An 18,355-nucleotide genomic window follows, 5' to 3' on the forward strand; every position below is an offset into this window, starting at 1 on the left:
CCACGGGCGGTGGTGGTAATGGGAAAACATTAAGACATCCTGGCTAGAATTTCCCCACCCTAAATAACCATGAGTTGCCATGCCAGGCAAAAATAAAATAAAAGGGAAAAAAGCCCATAAGAGGGAGACTTGAAACTGACCTTATTTGACATATTTTACACACAATAACACTGTATACATCCAGTTGATTCAATTGCTTACTCTTTGGGGTTCAGACTCCCTGTTCTTTTCCTAGGGTGTCTGGACCCTAACTGTCATAGGCCCTTCTTTGTCCAGTCTGATAGGCCTATGTTTTTCAAAGGGTTTGAGCATCAGAGAGTGTATTGTGCATTTGCTGAATTACGTGCTGATTTTTCCATTCATGTATGGAAAGCTGCTGACAAGTGAGTGTTTGTGTGGGTAGGAGGAAATGTATGTGCTTTAGAATAAATGCTTGAGTGAGCTCGATTTGGATGTCAAGTTGCTTTTACAGCTCCCAGTCCCCATCCATACACACACACAAATGGAAGGGGTCCCTGATTGTAGTTCCAACTATACCTAAAGAGCTCAAGCTGGCGTACCAACAGCCATCAAACACTAAGGGGTCACATGAAAGGGGAGACAGAAAGGAGAGCAAGAGATCTTTTTATTTATTTATATCTATAAGTACTATAGTATTTATGGTCCTAAGCACTATGAGCCAGATGTAAATGGCCCCACTTATGTGAGTTGAAGATCTGGACCAATATCTTACAATAGGACTACTGCGGCATTGGGGTGATTACTTTACTTTTGTTCTTTGTCCCCCAGGGTACAGACAACTAATGCAGAATTTCTCTTTCTGGGTTATAATTGTGTTAATTCTGCTAAATATACCTGTCTGAACCCTGCTGAAATCATGGACTAGCTCCTACGAGGGCAGAACTGTTGCATCCCCTAACTTAAAATAACTTGGAGTCACGTTTTGATTGCATCAGCCTAACACTCTCTGGATTAAATGGGAATTATTCCTATCCCAGTGTACAGAGGCAATGCGGGGGAGGGAGGGAAGGTGTGAAGGGTGGAGGTGGCTTGTGGGGTCACATCCCCCTCCCCCCCCCCAGATTTCTGCCAGGGTTTGCTGGCCATATTCAAACACTTGGTGCGGCCAGGCCCCCTCCCTGCATGGTAGCTGCTGGAGTCAGCAAGCTACAAGCTGCGCCCAATGGGGAGAGGCAGGAGCAACAGCTGGGAGCTGCAGGGAGGGGCTGTGCGTTCCAGGTGGGGAAACTGAGGGTAAGTGGAGGGGCTGTCGTGGGGGGGGGCATGACTGAAGCTGTTCTGGGGGTGGCTGAACCTTTAAATTGTGCCCCCTGAACTATCAGCAGGTATGGGTCATCTCTGCTGTGGCAAGTGTGTGAAGGCCGCAATATGCAGGTTAGTGGAGAGAACATAAATTCTGAAAGCCTAGAACTTCCCAACACATTGAATTCAATACAAATATCATATGAAAAGATGATATGAAGATGAATAGCTAACCTTAGATGTGCAAAAAATCCTTAGAGGATCAGCTGCCAGCTGTTATGTGCGGTGAATGCCATTATTCTCTGTAGAAAATGGTGTGTTTCTTGGCATATGTTCATACTATGGCTATACAACATCTCCTCTCTTCCAGTGGTATCCAACCTTTTCTCTGCCACGGCACACCTCACATTCCAGAGGTTCTTTCCCCCTGCCTCCCGCTAGCGGCTGCAAGAGGGAAGGGGAGGGGCAGAGGAGCTGACCCCCTGGCTCACACAGGAGGGGCCGGGGAGAAGAAAGGGAGATCGAGCTCTGATCGGTCGCTCTGCCTCTGGAGGAGGCGGGGCAGTACGGCAGATGGCCAATCAGAAAGCAGCTTTCCTCCCCTTGTTCTCACATCTACTTTTCAAAAAATTCCATGGCACACCTGTTCAGGCCGGACAGCACACCAATGTGTCGAGGCACACTGGTTGGGAATCACTGCTCTATTCTGAATGTACTATCAGTAACCAAAGGCTCTTTTTGGGTCAAATTGAAACATAATGAATAAAATTACAGCTTTCAGGAATAGATTAAAACTCCCAAGTTATTAAATGAAGTCTCTTCACCAGGCAGTCTGGTTTCCCTGAGGTGCTGAAAACTGCAGAGGACATGACTTACACAAATAACAGTGAACAGTGGGGAACCCAAACCTCTATTTTGGGGAATATTCTATTCTGCCGAACACGAGGAATCCAGGATGCAGCATAGCTGATGGGAAGGAAATAACTTATTGCTATAAATCAGGATACCCATACTGTAACATAAGCAGCACCGCTAGCTATGCCAACCTCTGCAGTTTATATAATTCTCCTGCATAGAAAATCTCAGTCAGATCTCTGAAGAGTGATTTAATATTTCTGTTAACTTGATTTGTATCCAGAGTCTTCAAAATGCATTTGCAGCTCTTATTAACAAGATAGCCAATTTTGCTGAAGAGACACTTTTGAGGGGTAAATACCTGAGCGAGATGAGGCTATACATATGAGAGAGAAAAATAAATGTGCCACACACAAAAATCAGAAGACTAGTGGCTTAAGTCAAAAGTGACTAAAAACATCTAATTAGAGAGACAAAGTGGGTGAGGTAATATTTTTATTGGACCAGCTTCTGTTGGGAAAGAGACAAGCTTTCAAGCTTTCTTTTGAAGAAGAGCTCTGTGTAGCAAAGCTGCTCTCTTTTCCCTGTGTGACAGGGTATACAAACACCACAGTAGGAGTAAAAGGGTAAAGGAACAACTCTAGGCCCAAACAACCCCACCCCACCGCCCCTGCAGAGCATGCTCCAGGTGGAGGTGGGGCTTAAAAGGCACCCAGACAGCTCAGAAGGCAGGGAGAAGGACCTTCCCTGGGAGCTTCTGAGGAAGGACACAGAAGCTGCTCCTCTAAGCCCTGGTCTACACTGGGGGGATCGATCTAAGTTATGCAACTTCAGCTACGTGAATAACGTAGCTGAAGTCGACGTAATTAGATCAACTTACCGTGGTGTCTTTACCACGGTGAGTCGACTGCTGCTGCTTCCATATTCTGACTCTGCCTGCACCTCTCATGGTGCTGGAGTACAGGAGTCGACGGGAGAGCGCTTGTGGGAGGTTGATTTATCGCATCTAGACTAGACGCAATAAATCGATCCCCACTGGATTGATCGCTGTCCGCCAATCTGGCGGGTAGTCAAGACATACCCAAGAAGAGAGGAACTGCTCCGCTAGAAGCCAGACTGACTAAAGGCACTATGTTTGTTCTACATTATTTTGGTTACAGACTGAAAAAGCTTGAATTATAGAGTGGAGGGGTAAGAAGTGGTCCAGGGAGGACTGTCTTAAGGTGCTCGAGGGTGCCTGACCTTGGCTACCCCCACAGGGCTCTGGGCCAAATCCTGATGGAGCAGGAGAGCCTAAGCTCCCATACCGCTCTCTAACCACTAGCTGCCACTCCTGCAAAGTGCCAGCCATTGCACCCCAACAGAAGTTGATCCAATAAAATATATTATCTCACTCACTTTGTCGCTAATCTCCTGGGATCAACACAGCTACAACAACACTGCAAACAATAAGGAAGTCTTAGTCAGTATAGAGGAAGTCTAAACTATCATAATCTATACTTTCTTTTGCCCCCCACCGCCAAGCTATCCTAATTAGATTCTCTTTCGAGTCTAGACTGACTTACTTATCTAGACGCAGCAATTTTTAGAGCAACTGACATATTTAAATAGACATTAGCAAAGGGTTGTAAGTAGAGCGGGTCAAACTTTCTATCAAATGTGAAACTTGATGGAAACTTTTTTCCACCAAAAATGCTATTATGACAAAACTGAAATGTTTTGTGGAAACATTTAGATTTCAGTGGAGACATTGCTGAGCTCCAGGATGGGATTTCTTTAGGGAAGGTGTGAAGAGACTATTCTACTGCAGAGTAGCCAATAGCCTAGTGTACCTGGCTGAGAACTGGAAGACCCATGTTCAAGTCCCTTTCCTCCCTGATTAGGAGCAGGGCCTTTAACTTGATTTCCCACATTGCAAGTGAGAACCTTAACCACTAGGCTATTTGCTAGTTTGAGATCTCTCTTGCCTTTTCATGAAAAATGTCAAAAGCTCTTGTTTTTGTTCCACATTGGAATAAAACTGTACTGCAAAACCTAGAAATTTCTCATGAAATGGAATTGTTTCCTAGTTACACATAGGTCTAATAGAGTTTGAGTAAAGGCGTTTAATTTATATCACTTTTGATTTGTCTGTGTGTTTGGGGAAAACATAAGGGTGAACAGCTAGAAAAGATGCAAGAGAAGAACAAAATGCAGAGCAAAGAGGTGAGCCTGCTTCCTATCTCTTACTAACACTCTGTGAACATGCATTCAGATTGTGAGTGGTTGTTTGTTTTGCCCATTTGCAAATATTTGTGTAACTGGAGAACGACTACACTTTGTTCATGTGTGATATTGGGTTTTGTACAAAGGTATTCTCTTCTTGTTGTTTACTCTTCTCTATTCTCCTGTCTTAAAAGTTCCAGTCATCCAATCAGGGAGAAAAAAATATCCATGTGACTTAGATGACCAATCACACACTGAGCATCACAACTGTTCACTTCAGTTATTTGCTAATATACCAAAGGCTGATATATGTTTGCATAAACTATTTAGTAAAAGCCTGTGAAAAACAAAAATACATTTGCAGTCATAAGCATGATTCAGAAAAAGGTCAAATCATTTATTTGTAACAAATAGCTCAACTTGCCTAACAAAGACTGTTGAGAAGTTGCCTGTCAGTGTAGCAAGTCATTTTAAGTTGTGGCATGAACATTGACTACTTTTTATATCCTGCAATGTCAGAGAAAGACCCAATGATCTGCCCTCTATTTTTCTGGGGAATCCAGGCTAGTAAGTCATGAATAATAATAAAAAAATATCAAGGGAATAAGAAATGGGGATAGCAAAATTAGAGGTAGACCTCTATTTTACCACTACAGTTTGGAAGCAAAGTGGAAGCTCTCTAGGCAGTTCATAAAGCATCCCTAAATCACACCAAATCACCTTAACACAACTTCTGGGAGGGGGGAGAGGGGGTGTCAATGATTGCTTTGGCTTGCAGTTAAGAATAAATACTTCCTCCACTCCCTCAGGCTATTACTAAGGAAGACCTGCCACATCAGCTCTCATACATATAACAGGTTTCAGAGTAGCAGCTGTGTTAGTCTGTATTCGCAAAAAGAAAAGGAGGACTTGTGGCACCTTAGAGACTAGCTTATGCTCAAGTAAATTGGTTAGTCTCTAAGGTGCCACAAGTACTCCTTTTCTTCATACATATAGCACTATATTCTAATAATGTTGGTTCCTGCTTCTTCATCTACTTTCTTTTCTTTTTTGTTTATTCTTGATCCATCTAGAATAGTGTGACAGCCACATTCAAACACTATTATGGCTTTGCTAAGAGGAAGCTCATTTGATCACCCACACACTGCCCCATTTTGTTTTGTGCCTGTCTTAAATGTTCATTTTCAGTATCAGAAAGGTGCGTGGCTGTCAGAATACAGCACATAGAAAGGATCAGTGAAGTGCCATGTACAGAAGCACATTGAATCTTTTTTTATCACTTCCTTTAAAAGGACAAGGAAGACCTATGGAAAGATGATGTGGCATAAGGAAAGAGAATCAGCTCCTGTCCTACTTCAGATAAAGCAGTCAGATTCAAAGAACTTGCTAGATGGAGGGGTACAATCTCTCTCTTCATATTTGGCAATTTCTTTCCCCTCTGTTTTTTCTCCTTCTTGTTCCTGCTTTCTTTCTTTTGGTTTAAAGCTCACCTGCATCGGGCTGTTTCTCTAGGAGCTGTTGGTTTCATGACAAGATGGGTGAGGTTGTATCTTTTATTGGACCAGCTTCTGTTGGTAAGAGACAAGCTGTGGAGCTTACACAGAGCTCTTCTTCAGGTCTGGGAAACGTTCTCACTGTCCAGACTCGAAGAAGAGCTCCGTGTGAGCTCAAAAGCTTGTCTCTGTCACCAACAGAAGTTGGTCCAATAAGATATTACCTGACCCACCTTGTCTCTCTAATAGCCTGGGACCAACACAGCTACAATGACACTGCATACAACAATGGAAGATATCAAATTTTTTTTCATGCCAGGCATTTACAGAGGGTTTGTGTTAACTGAATGGAACAACTATGTATATATTCTTCTGGCTCTGGGAGAAGACATCTTAGGTTGGTTCTGGAAGGAGGAGTTAGAAAGAGCAATGTTTCCCCCTCCCCATACTCTGTATGTAGTGTGTATCTATATATTAACAAGTTTCATTAACTGATTGTCCTTTTTTTATGCACACTTGCACTCTGGTCATCTTTCATGGCGAAAGTCACACAAGCAATTTGTGTTGTACCCAAAATGGGAATATACAGGGGCCAACCTTTAGAAAGTAAACATCTGCCAACAGTAATGGGATCAGAGACAATACAGCTGTTACCTATAATGGGAAATAGCAGTGGCATTTCAGATACCTTGGGTGGTAACTGCTGAAATTCTACTGGCAGCTGCTATAGGACTGTTCTTTGTCATTCTATACTGTCTATCACACAATGGCTGTGTTCTATAGTCAGAGCAGCATGCTGTGAGAAAGAGGATGAATAATAATAGGGATTTTTGTGCAAGGTTTTTGGCAACACAATATATCTCCAGTGTGTAGATGCCAGGAACACCAACGCTTGATGGGGTGAGTTAAAGAACATCATTTAGCCTGAACAATCTATGTCCTGTAAATGTAATTCAGATTCCTTGGGAACTAATGCTGCTCTCAGTTACATGTGCACAATACTTATTGAGTGGAATGGGAGTACTGAGAGCTTTACCTGAGGGCAGAAATGGCCCCTAATGTTACCTGAATGAAATTTGTGTAGCTGAGTATTTAAAAATATCTTCAGTTTTCTGACATTTGCAAATGATTTTCAGCTGGGTGATTAACTTGCTATTATGGCAAATCAGATATGTGCTGTCGTCATTAGCTCTTTATTTTGATCCTCACCTCTTTGTTTGAGATGCTGCGCGGCACTATTTTAGGACTTGCAAACTGAGAAGTTTCCTATTCCGCAAGAATCTAAATGAGTACACCTCTAGCAAGTCTGCCATTGCTCAGCATGTTGTGAAATCAGTTCAAACAACTGTTCTCCCAGTTCCAGTGTCATGACTTATTAGTTGAGCAGAGGGTGGTTTTATTCTACACACTCAGCTCAGCTGGCTTTTCAGCATAGGGCTAAATTCTGTCTTCTCCTTTGTGGGTACACTAGGGAGAAGGAGGAGCAGGAAACCTCCTCCCCTGCCCCCAAAACTCCTACACAGGGACTAGTCAATAGCTCTCCCTTAGCAGTGGAGAGAGCCAGGCTAGGAGCAGGGGATTGTTGTACAGCATCAGAAGGGCTAACATCTGGCAGCAGCTGCTCAGGTGAGCACCTGCAGCACTGTTCATCAGCAGCTGTGAAAAGCACGGTACGACAAGCTCCTGCGCAGGGATTCTGTCTGCATCAGCCCTGCACAGCCAGCGGCTGCAAGAACTCATTTACGGATTAAAGTGGCTTTAATTTTTTAACAGGTTTTTATTAGAGACTGACTGAAATGGCCTGAATTTGCCTTTTGCAAAGAGATACTTATTACTTAACTGCAGCCTACAGTACTGTACCTAGTACAGGGGCCACTTTTATGATCTCTGAAGTGAGAAAGAGATTTTTCTTTATGAAGTGACTGGAGTGGGGGTTTTTTGGTTTTTTTTTTAAATCATGGAGGAACCAGATTGGATAAAATTCAGTCTGCCCACATTTTACATTTTCTGAAAACTTTTATAGGCAGTATCTTTCATTTTAACACACCTGTGCACTTCCTGGTCCCACCCAGAAGCAGAACTCCTAAAATACAGCCAGAAAGCCAATTCTGGTGAGATTTCCAGATACGTTTTGAAGAACTAAGAATTTTGAACAGTTTGCATATAGTTTGGGTGTATTTACCTTGGAACTCATAATTATTTTTAGATTTTATCATCACAAAATTATTTTTGCATGGTTGGTTCATTTTGCAGTTCTTTCAGCTGCTCATGCAATAATATTAGCATAATCTTTTAAGCTTACTCTGCTCCATTTAAAAGTTGGTAAACACTTTTGCAGGAACTAGTAATGCCTGATCCAAAATTCAGGATCTGAATACCCTAAAACTTTGGAGTGTTTGAAATCCAGCTGTGATATTTTTTCCCTAAATGCAAGCTCATTTTTATTAGAAACTAAGGACTACAAATGGACAGTGAATGAATTTCAGGTGTGCTTAGCAGGCATTATTAAGAATAAAACCATTTAGCTGGTCATAAACCAAGACTACTATATACTGTACCTTATACCATAGTCAAGCCCTCCAAACTCCATGATAGTAATCCATTTAAAAAGAAACACATGTAAGATCACACTGAATGGTTACACTATGGGAGGGCAAACTAGTTCTGATTAAAATGAATTCCCAAACATCAAGCCAAATTGAAACGCAAACTCTTTTTGTAAGGGTGGAAATATATTGCTTTATCTTGGTTCCATTGGTCACTTCCTGGTTTCAGCCAGGACAGGAAGCAGAGATGCCATGAAGCAAAGTTATTCTCATATCTGGACCATGGTAAAAATAGAAGTCATTTGCAGTTAATTTAAGGATTAGAAAATATGTACTGTAATTTAAACCATTTTCCCAGTACATGACATGTTCGCTGCTCATGGAAGTCTATTTCTCTCCAAATGTCGAATGACTCTTCCCCCTCTTCAGCACACTCTGTAATATACAGTGTGCCAAGAAGTATCTGAAGAATCCTATATATATATATTCTTTCTTGTACTAAGATCTCTGTAAGGGTGGGAAACCACAACATTTCTCGGAGGAAAATCTGCATATTGCAACAAGACACCCTAAGGGCAAGCCTACCATTATTTTGTTGTCTTATGAATTTTCCACTTTGAATATTTGTCCCAGTGAAAATTTTATAGGATGAGTGAACAGTATCACTTCTAGGTACCTGCAACTTTTAATGATGTTGGGTGGATACCAGCAAAAGGAACAAAGGAGAAATCCGTGGAGATAGTAGGAGAAAATGAAAGACAAGTATGGGAAAAAAATGGAAAAAGTCATTAGTTTAGTTTACTTTATACTACGTGCTACACAGGAACATCAAGCTAAAATTAATCATGACTGTTCCATGTAAGCCTGTCTCCAGCATAACCTTTCATCATCTATGCACCTATTACTTTGAGAGAACCTGATTCATGGAGCCCAAGGAAAAAAAGAACAAAAGAGATCTAGAAATATATAAACATTGGCAATTAAGAAATGTAACCTGGTCAAATTACTGTTACATCAATAATGGATGAAATGTGTATGTATTTTCATAACCACAGTGACTGAAAAGCTAACAACTAATAGTAGGAATCTGAAAATACTGCAGCTTTTATACATACTGGTAATAATTACTACAAGCTGCCACGAGACAATCATCTAGAATACTATCAAATAGATTTGCTGCTACTTCCCTGATTCAGAAATATTGTATAGCATTGTATAGATGTGAGTAACTAAAGACTGATGTGAAGAATAGAAACAAACGATTGACATGAGAAAGTTAGAAAGAAAGCATAACTTAACAAAACATCACTTTTTAATTACCTGTCCCAGAGGGTAGGTGAAGATTTTGCGAGCCTGCCCTGGAGAATTCTAGGTTGCCATAGGCAGGTTGGCACCCAGGAATTTCGTACCCTGCAGCATGAATAGAGGATAAACCATGGCTAGGTATGGCTCATAAGACATCTGAGTGGAAACCTAGCTAGACAACCTGCTTACTAGCAGGTTACGACATAATTTAGATATTCAAGTAATGTATTGAAATTCACACTATATTACTTTAAAGCAATACTAAATCTACACACAAGATGTTGTTTCAACCCACATCTTTGTTGGTTATCTTACATGAGACCTGTTGTAGGTCACAAAAAAGATTTGTAGGACCAAATTCACCCTGGGTCTAAATGGGTGCATCCTCATTGACTTCACTAGAGCAGCACCCGCTCAGTAATTAGGTCTTTATAGTTGCACTGTACCACATCAAGTTAAACAGATTTATATTTAGTATCAATTGGGCCATCAAAGTAACTTTTGTGCACTGTGGCAGTAGTACATTTAATTAAATCTGGGCTGAGATTCAAGTTCTGCATTCCATGTACTGTGCACATCCAACAGCAGCAGAAAAATAGCTGTAAAAAGTTTGCTGAAAATGAAAAACACAAAAGCGAATAAACCCGAACAAGCAACATAAACCATAATTAACACTCAGCAGAAGCGGACTCAGAGCCAACAAAAGGATAGCAGGTAGGCATATCATCAACAGGAACTCCTGTACAATAGTTAATCACTGCCCAACATTAACATCAAGCAGTACTGGGAAGACTGGATATTTCCCAGAATTCTATTCAGTCCTTGTTTAGGCAAATTCCTACTCAAGTCAATGGCAGGTTTTCCTGAGTAACACCTGAGTAAGAACTATTGGCTCTGGCCCTACAAGCTGAATTCAGATTGTTTTCCCGCATGCCTTAAAAATGCAGCCTAATACTTCTTGGCATGGAAACAAAGACCGTAATTTTGTTCACCTAATTACTATTCATATTTAACAAGCAAGAATGTTTATATAGCTTGTAATGTATCTGATGGCTAATGACAACGTGTACAGGATATCCTACTTTCCAGTGTTCATAATTAATGAGTACTTAGTCTTATAAGGAACAACCCATCAGCATGTGTTTGTATAGGCTTCTCTAGACATAGTGGGATGCATATTCAGAACAGGGTGTAATTGCTGCACCTGCATAACCCTGCACTGAGAATATCTGAACAGAACTGGAACAATGATGTAAAGGACAACCTTACTGATTGCTGCAGTTACGGTAAAGTGAAGTTGGCAACAGCTACATCTCAAACGCAAGGGATACCTAGATGATGCACTTTGACTACCCTGATGAACAGCACTGTGTAAGTGCACTTTATTACTATAGTAGTAGCTTTGTGCCAAATCCTGAGGATCTAAACCCTTCCTCAGATAACTCCCAATGAGGACCACAGCAAAATTTTGCTCAGTCAAGTCAGTGAAATCATTCCAGATTAACGTAGATATATCTGAGAACAGAATTTGGCCCAACGGGATGTTGCCAAAGCAAATAATATAATTAAAGAAAATAATCCCTCTGGATTATAATACCCATTAAAGATACTACTATAAGATTTACCCACATTGACTAATACCCTATGATAATAATAATAATTAATACCCATTGTTTGAGTGTGTGGGTAGCAGAATGATGCCTTTACTTGGGAAAATAAGGGCCACAGCCTGCCATTTAACTTAGAATTTAAATGAAAATTCCCCTTTTGAAATTGAAGAATTGTGCAAAACATCTGTTAACCCCTATACAAAAATGCCAACTATGCATCACCATTTACAAGAATCCGATCGGAGAGTGCTTTAAAAGAACCCTGAAAAATCTATATGATCCATAGATGAGGGAATAATCTTACTGATGTTCTAATGTAACCAATGCACCACAGGACAGGTTTATATGCACCTCACAATTAACAACTGATAGCAAAACTACAAGCGGTTTCTTCAATCTTGTGATGAGGTCTGGTCTGCTTCCAATACTCTAGCATCTTAATGAATAATAACTCAAATGATGCCTTGCTGGAGTGTTAAAAATTAAATACCCTAGTGTAAATAAGAGAAGAGCTTATTAGTTTCTAGATATCATCATGCTTCAGCTGTTGATTAATCATTGAGAAGTTTATCATTTTAAAAGATCAGCTGAGGTTTCTTCTTTGAGATAAGTGTTCGGGTGCTATGTCTTAGCCACCAGTAACGCATTTCAGGCAAACTTTCCTGTTTCTCTGAAATCTTGTTGTGATTAGTTAGGGATAGATGATGCTTTAGGCACAGCCCTGAGCAGATGGTGATACATAAGCTGCTCTACCCCAGGACTGACTAGCACTGGAGATCTTGAACCTCAGAGACATCCCTCTGAGGCACAATTGAACCCTGCTCCCCTCTTGTTCTGAAAGGGGGAGGGGACTGAGGAGAAAGAGGGGAAATGGGGTAAATTACAGCAGCCTTTGAAAGGGTGTAATTTACATTCCTTCCCTCTCCTCTCTGCACATGGCTGGACATCTACTCTGGCCAGCAAGAGGGTGGAGCCACAGGAATGTCCCCTCTCCACCTCTTTGCTCAAAAAAGGAAGTATTCAAGACTTATGCACTGGTTCTGCACCAGACCCAAGATCAGGGTATGTCTGTCTTGGCTGAGCAGGATTGTATGTATGCCGGAGAGGGGGCTTATATACCTTGTTTCCCTGCTCGACTGAGTAGGAGACGAGCACAGTCTACTACTTACTTGACAGTAACAGGGTTTATAAAAAGAGCAAAGCTCACCGCCTCTGAGAAGCTTGTTTTCTCTCAGTTTGGCGTCTGACATGGATCATGTGTGGGCAGATATCCATGAGGATGTAAAAATAAGGGACAGGCTGAGATTCAGTGGATTTTTCTCCATCACACTAACTTACAGGTTAGATAAACCTGAAAATTAAAAAAGGAGGCAAGGAAAAATGTCTAATTTCTACTGTACATTTGTGCTGAGTGCTTTTTTAGTGAGCTGTCAATCTTATGTTTGATAGTTTCTGTCCTTGCCTTCCTGCTGTGATTATCCAGCCCATTCTGTGCCTCCTAATTAATTAACATATGTGTAATTAATTACTTTATATACACCAACACTTATGGTACTTCTTTCTGTGCTCACCTTCTTATCAAGTGGTGACTGGAAAAAAAAAAACCTGTAGAGTACAAATTAACTTCCTGAATTTCAAAGAGGTCTCAGTGCAACCTCCATTTTGTATCTGCAGATCTATAGGTACATAACTGGAGACTGCATCTAAATAACTAGCTCCTTAATGTCTTCCAAAGGCAACAAAGAGAATTCAGTCAAAGATTTTTCCAAAACTAGTGAAACTTGTTAAAACTAATGAGTTTAATAAAAAAACAACAACCCAACAAACCCAAGCAAAAAACCCCACAAACGTTTTTCTAATGAAAGAGCAAGTCTTGCAAGCTTCACAAGGGATCACACAAAAGCAATGGGCTGGATTCTCCAGTTCACAAAGTGAACTTAAACTAGCCAGAGATTCAGACTGGAGAATTCTCCCTGAGTAGGGAATCCCCTCGCCTGCCTCAACGGGTGGCGGAACTCAGTGAGGCTGGCGGTGAAAGGGGGACAGCCTCAGCAGTGAGGGAAGGAGACACTTGCTGTGGGACATCAGACAGCATAGGGCAGTGGAGGAGTGTGGAATGGCTAGTATTACTTAACTCCCAGCATTACCTAGCTCCCAAGGGCCACGTGGAACTTCTTCTGGCTGTCAGTAACCCTGGGAAAGGCTCCTTCTCCAATTAAGAGATGGATTATGGAATTTGTTACTGAACCACCCCAACAAAAAAGATGCAACTTATTTATAAAATGGATTTTTTGTCTGGTTTTCAAATCCTATGTGGGAATGAGGTGCCATTGCAGGGCAGAGAACTCGAAGTCCATTAAAGGCTTTGAGCATATCGTAAGGGCAGAGAGAACCACAGAAGTGGCAGCAGGAAGAGTGGCAGGCCCCTTCCCAGGCTGGAATTGTGCATATCTCCCCGAGGTGTGGTATTGAAGAAGGTGAAGGGGGAATACAGGTTTATTCACTACTTGTCCTACCCTTGGGGCTTATTGGTAAATCACTATATAGACTCCCAACTGTGTTGGACGAGCTACTTCTCATCTTATACAGCGGTAGCCACAGTCAAGGTGTGTGGCCCTGGGATGATGTTAGCTAAATGCGACATCAAGTCTGCATTCAGATTGCTTCCAGTGCATCTCAGAGACTGTAATTTGCTTGGGTTTCAGTTTGAAGGTGATTACTATTTTGATAAAGCCATGCCCATGGGGTGCACAGTGTCATGCGCTGCTTACAAAAGAGACATCTCCATGTTGGAGTGGGCAATTGTATATAAGATTGGCCAGAATCACGTAGTGCACTATCTCAATTACTTATTATTTGCAGGAAAACTTGGGACAGACAATGGTGAGTACATGCTTCAGGCATTTCTGAACCTAGCTGAGTGCCTCAGAGTTCCCCCTCACCACTGAAAAAACAGAAGTTGTAACGTACCTGGGCATTGAACTGGACATAGTTTGTTGTGTTTCTAGGTTCCCTGCAGAGAAGCTGGAATTGGTCAGGGCACTGATAGAGGCTCTTAAAGAGGCAAAAGAAATTACACTGACGGAACTTCAGGTGGTCATGAGGCCACCTGAGCTTTGTGTTCTGGGTAGTGGCTTCTGGTTATATGTCACAATTTAGGGCAACTGCACCTATATTTCCCTTTAGGAGTTCAGCAAAGGTACCCACACCTAGGCTTCTGGTTCCGCAGTCATTGCCTCTCTTGGGTGGAGTGTCTCACTCCATTTGGACTGGGATATAGTCTGGCCGATCAGTTCCCTGCCTTCACTGTGTTACTTCTGGCAGAGACAGACTGCTGAAACAGACTTGCTTGAAGCAGATGCTTTTCCCTCGGTACTTTGTGGGAAATCCACTTCACACATATTGTTCCAAAGAGTCATTTGGGGTTCCTCACACTTACATTAGGCAAGTCCATAAGGCTGGCTTGGATATAGCAGGATCACTGTCAGACTGATGCATCACCTCCCCTTCAGCAGTGGGTGTAACTAGGGTGCTGATCGGCATCCTAGGGAAACACACTGACTTATTGCCTAGACAGGTTTATTCTCTGGATAGCCCTTCTGCCATTACCTTTCATAAATTCATATGTCAACTATGCACTGGGTAAACATTCTGTTTGCAATCCAGTACACATCCTTCAAAAATCCATACAAAGTCATTTTAACCTATGGAACTGAGCTTTTACGTGCCCCCCTCCTCCCTCGCAGCTACCTCATTACAACCCAAAATGTTTGGGTGTAAACTTGAGACTTGGTTCTCCCACGCCCATCTCCCTCCCAGTTTCTAGGGAGTGTGTTTGTGGTATCCCCGTGGCCCCAGGGAGTTAGCTGCCTCCATGATGAATTGAGCCCTGTTCCACCCCAGGATACTACAAGCAGCCATTCTTTGGCACAAAGGAAGAAATATGTCTGGGCTGCCTCCCTGTGGAACAGCTCTCAACCATGCACGGATCCATGGTCCATATTCTAAATAGACAGTTGGCTAACTTGGGTAAGGAGACTGCCAAGGGCCTCCATTTTACAGTGACTCTGTTTTAACATCCTTTTTCTTGCAAGTGCCAGTCCCAGGAGTGGATAATGGTGTCTGCCGATGCTTCATCTTGATTTCAGATTGACAGATTCTGGGGGCTCACCTGTTGTCAATAGGGATCTGCTTGTGATGGCCCCAACAAGTCTGTAACCCAGGCTTGTGACAGCTGAAGGACTAACTGTGGGCTTGGTAGCCCCTTGTAGTAGGCCCTCTGAGTCTGATTTGCCTGGCGTGCATTTGTCAAATGGAGGTGCTGTCATATGGGGATGGAATGTGTGGGAAAGGAATGGGCAGGAATTGTGATACCAGGTGGCTGGTTAGGGGTGTGTGTGACCAAGCTAGTTGCTGGTGCCCCCTTTTGGCCAGTTCACAATGTGGTTAAAAGGATAAAATAAATGATTCCCAGATGGATTTAAGAAAAATAGATTTCTTTTATTTTAATCCCAGAAATAAAAGAACTGGGATTTTGCTGAGGGGCCTTAGGCTCAAGAGATTGGGTGAGACCTCATGGCCCTTGCGGGCTTGGGTGAGACCTTGGAGCCCTCATGGGCTGAGGTCACCATCTTTCTGGCTGCGGGGAGGGTGGTAGGACTCAGAACAAGGTGGGTTCTGGGGGGTATGCTGAGGAGAGCCTACCCTGAGTTATGGGTTATATGATAGGGGCCCTGTCTCCCTTGCATGAGTTACAGGTTATATGATAGGAACCCTGTAACCCCCAAACTAGTTACGGGTTATATGGTAGGACCCTGTAACTCCCAACCTAGTTACGGGTTATATGGTAGGTCCCTGTAACTCCTAACCTAGTTACAGGTTATATGGTAGGAGCCCTGTAATCGTTGTACTGGAACCACCTAAATGCTTGGTATAGGAGATTACAGGTGATGGACAGGTAGTGCCCCTCTCCTGTATTTAAATTTAATAAAAGTTGCAGCCTGCCACTTAAAATTCATCCATGTGTCTGCATGAAAGCTGCTATGCCAGTGTATGGAACAATCATGCTGGGAGTGTGCTGTGGTGGGATTGGGACAGGGGCTTGGTGGAACAGAGCTCTACTGTGCCTGCTCCCCAGGTGACCCTGTGCCTGCCCTTGGAGTTTATGCCTGCAGGGAAAGTTGGACTAACTTCCACTGTGGCTGGGTAACCAATGATCAGACGGCTATAACTGGCTTCCTGCATCCTCCTGTGCTTGAATGCAGTGGAGAACTGGGGTATGACACGGTGTACAAACTCCGCATTGACAGGGAAGGGGCTAGGGAGGCGCTATGTGCTGAGGTCACCCCACCCCTCCAGTCCTGCCAATCGTGCTTGGTCGGGAGGAGGGCTTTAGAAAGAGGAAGCTGCAGTCCACAAAATACGGAAACCCTGAGCAGGGAGAAACTAGAATGGCTCCTGACACAGCAGGAGGAACCCTCATGCCAGGAACCACCCCAGCTCTGCGAGGAGTCCAGCAACTGCAGGGGCAAGCCCGATGGGATGGGGCTGACTTGGTTAACCAGTGTCTTGGACTTTTTTTGCCTTTCTATTGACCCCAGGAGGGGCTTGGTTTGCGTTGATCTGAACGTTTGCTTTCCCCCAACCCAGAAGCAAAGTAAGCAGCTCCACAAAGGCGAGGCCACTATTATGACTAAGAGGTTGTGGCCTGTACTAGGCCAACCCTGTAGTGGAAAGTGGGTGCAGCGAGGAGTCCCAGCCCAGCTAGGGAGGTGCCCCAGAGGGACTCTTTTTACAAAGTGATGGAGAGTGCAGGCAGTTGGTTGGCCCTGCTGAAGGGGAAAAGGGGGAGGGGAAAGAGGTTCGAAGTTGAGAGGTGCCTGACCAAAACAACCTTAGAATGGATCTGGAACAACTGTTTCAATGGCTCACAGAAAACTAGCAGCAGCAGGCCACCCAGCCACAGCTGGTACAGCAGCAGCAACTGATGATGACGGAATTAGCCGTGCACCAACAGGCATAACAACAGAACCCGGTGCAACAGATGCAACAGTGCTTCAGCCCCAAGGGACACTTAGGGTTCAGAGGCCGTGAACTCTGCCCCCCCTCATGCCCATCGCTGTGAAGCTGGCTAAGATGGGCACCCTGATTGACTCTAAGGCACTTCTCACGGCTTTTGAGCAGAAGGCTTCCTCTGCAGGAGCACTGGGCCACACTATTCGCACCCCAGCTGTTGGGATCCATTCAAGCTGCATACTGTGAACTTGACTCAGCAGGGGTGCAGGATTATATGAGGGTCAAAGAGCCATCCTCAGATACTTAGATATATCCCAGGAGACCCACCATAGGCATTCCCAGGAGGAGAGGTACTCACTGGGCACATGCCCTCGGGCAATAGCCCAGAAGTTAAAGGACCACTGCTGGCAGTAGCTGAGGCTGGAGTCCCGGATGGGAGAATAGGTGGTGGAATTCATACTCACTGAGCAAGATCTTGCCTGCTTCAGGTTGGGTGTTAAGGCATAGGCCTGAGACCTTGAAGGAGGCAGTGGGTCTTATGGAGAATTATCTAGTTGCTGATAACCCTATTGAGACACCCAGAGGCTGAGCGTTGGCAGACAAAGGAACTCACTGTGAGACAGTGATGTGTGGCATAAGACCCGACTCACCCCCACTAGGACCCAGATTCCTGGAAAGGAGGCTGGGTCCCCACACAGCAGGACAGCAAGGAAGGGAGACAATCTGAGAAGAAATCCCCCTCCCTCGACCCTATAATCTCTGCCCAGTAGGGATCATGTTGAGACCCAAGCGAAGTCAGGCTGACAGAAGAGCCTCCCGCAGTGCCTGCCTCCAATGTCTGCACTGTCGGGTGGGAAGTGTTTGTCCTGTGGATAGGCAGGTCATTGTTGCAGAGACTGCCCCAGCATGTAGTGTGACTAGGGGGAAGCATGGACTGTAGAGGCTAAGGCATGCAAGAAAAGCCCCACTAAAGTAGTGGTCCCAGTGTGGGTAGATGGAAAGGAGGTGATGGGACTGGTGTTCTTGGGATTTAGCCAATGTTGGTGAGCTCCCAGTCCAAGTT

The 18,355-nt window shown here is 43.6% G+C and overlaps 1 protein-coding gene across 9 annotated transcripts in view; it reads right to left on the reverse strand.

The window, feature by feature from the left end:
- Positions 1 to 18,355, reverse strand: part of BEGAIN (brain enriched guanylate kinase associated) — a 236,937-nt gene that overhangs the window by 109,775 nt on the left and 108,807 nt on the right. For 6 of the 9 annotated variants that reach the window (XM_043548923.1, XM_043548919.1, XM_043548920.1 and 3 more), the window contains one exon: positions 9,683 to 9,772. The exons of the other annotated variants lie outside the window; for them this stretch is intronic. In XM_043548923.1, coding sequence (XP_043404858.1) covers positions 9,683 to 9,772 — 90 coding nt within the window. The remainder of the gene's footprint in view (positions 1 to 9,682; positions 9,773 to 18,355) is intronic. 9 annotated transcript variants of the gene reach the window in all.

Source organism: Chelonia mydas, chromosome 6 (genome assembly GCF_015237465.2).
Source record: "Chelonia mydas isolate rCheMyd1 chromosome 6, rCheMyd1.pri.v2, whole genome shotgun sequence".
In the NCBI taxonomy this organism is placed as follows: Eukaryota; Metazoa; Chordata; order Testudines; family Cheloniidae; genus Chelonia; species Chelonia mydas.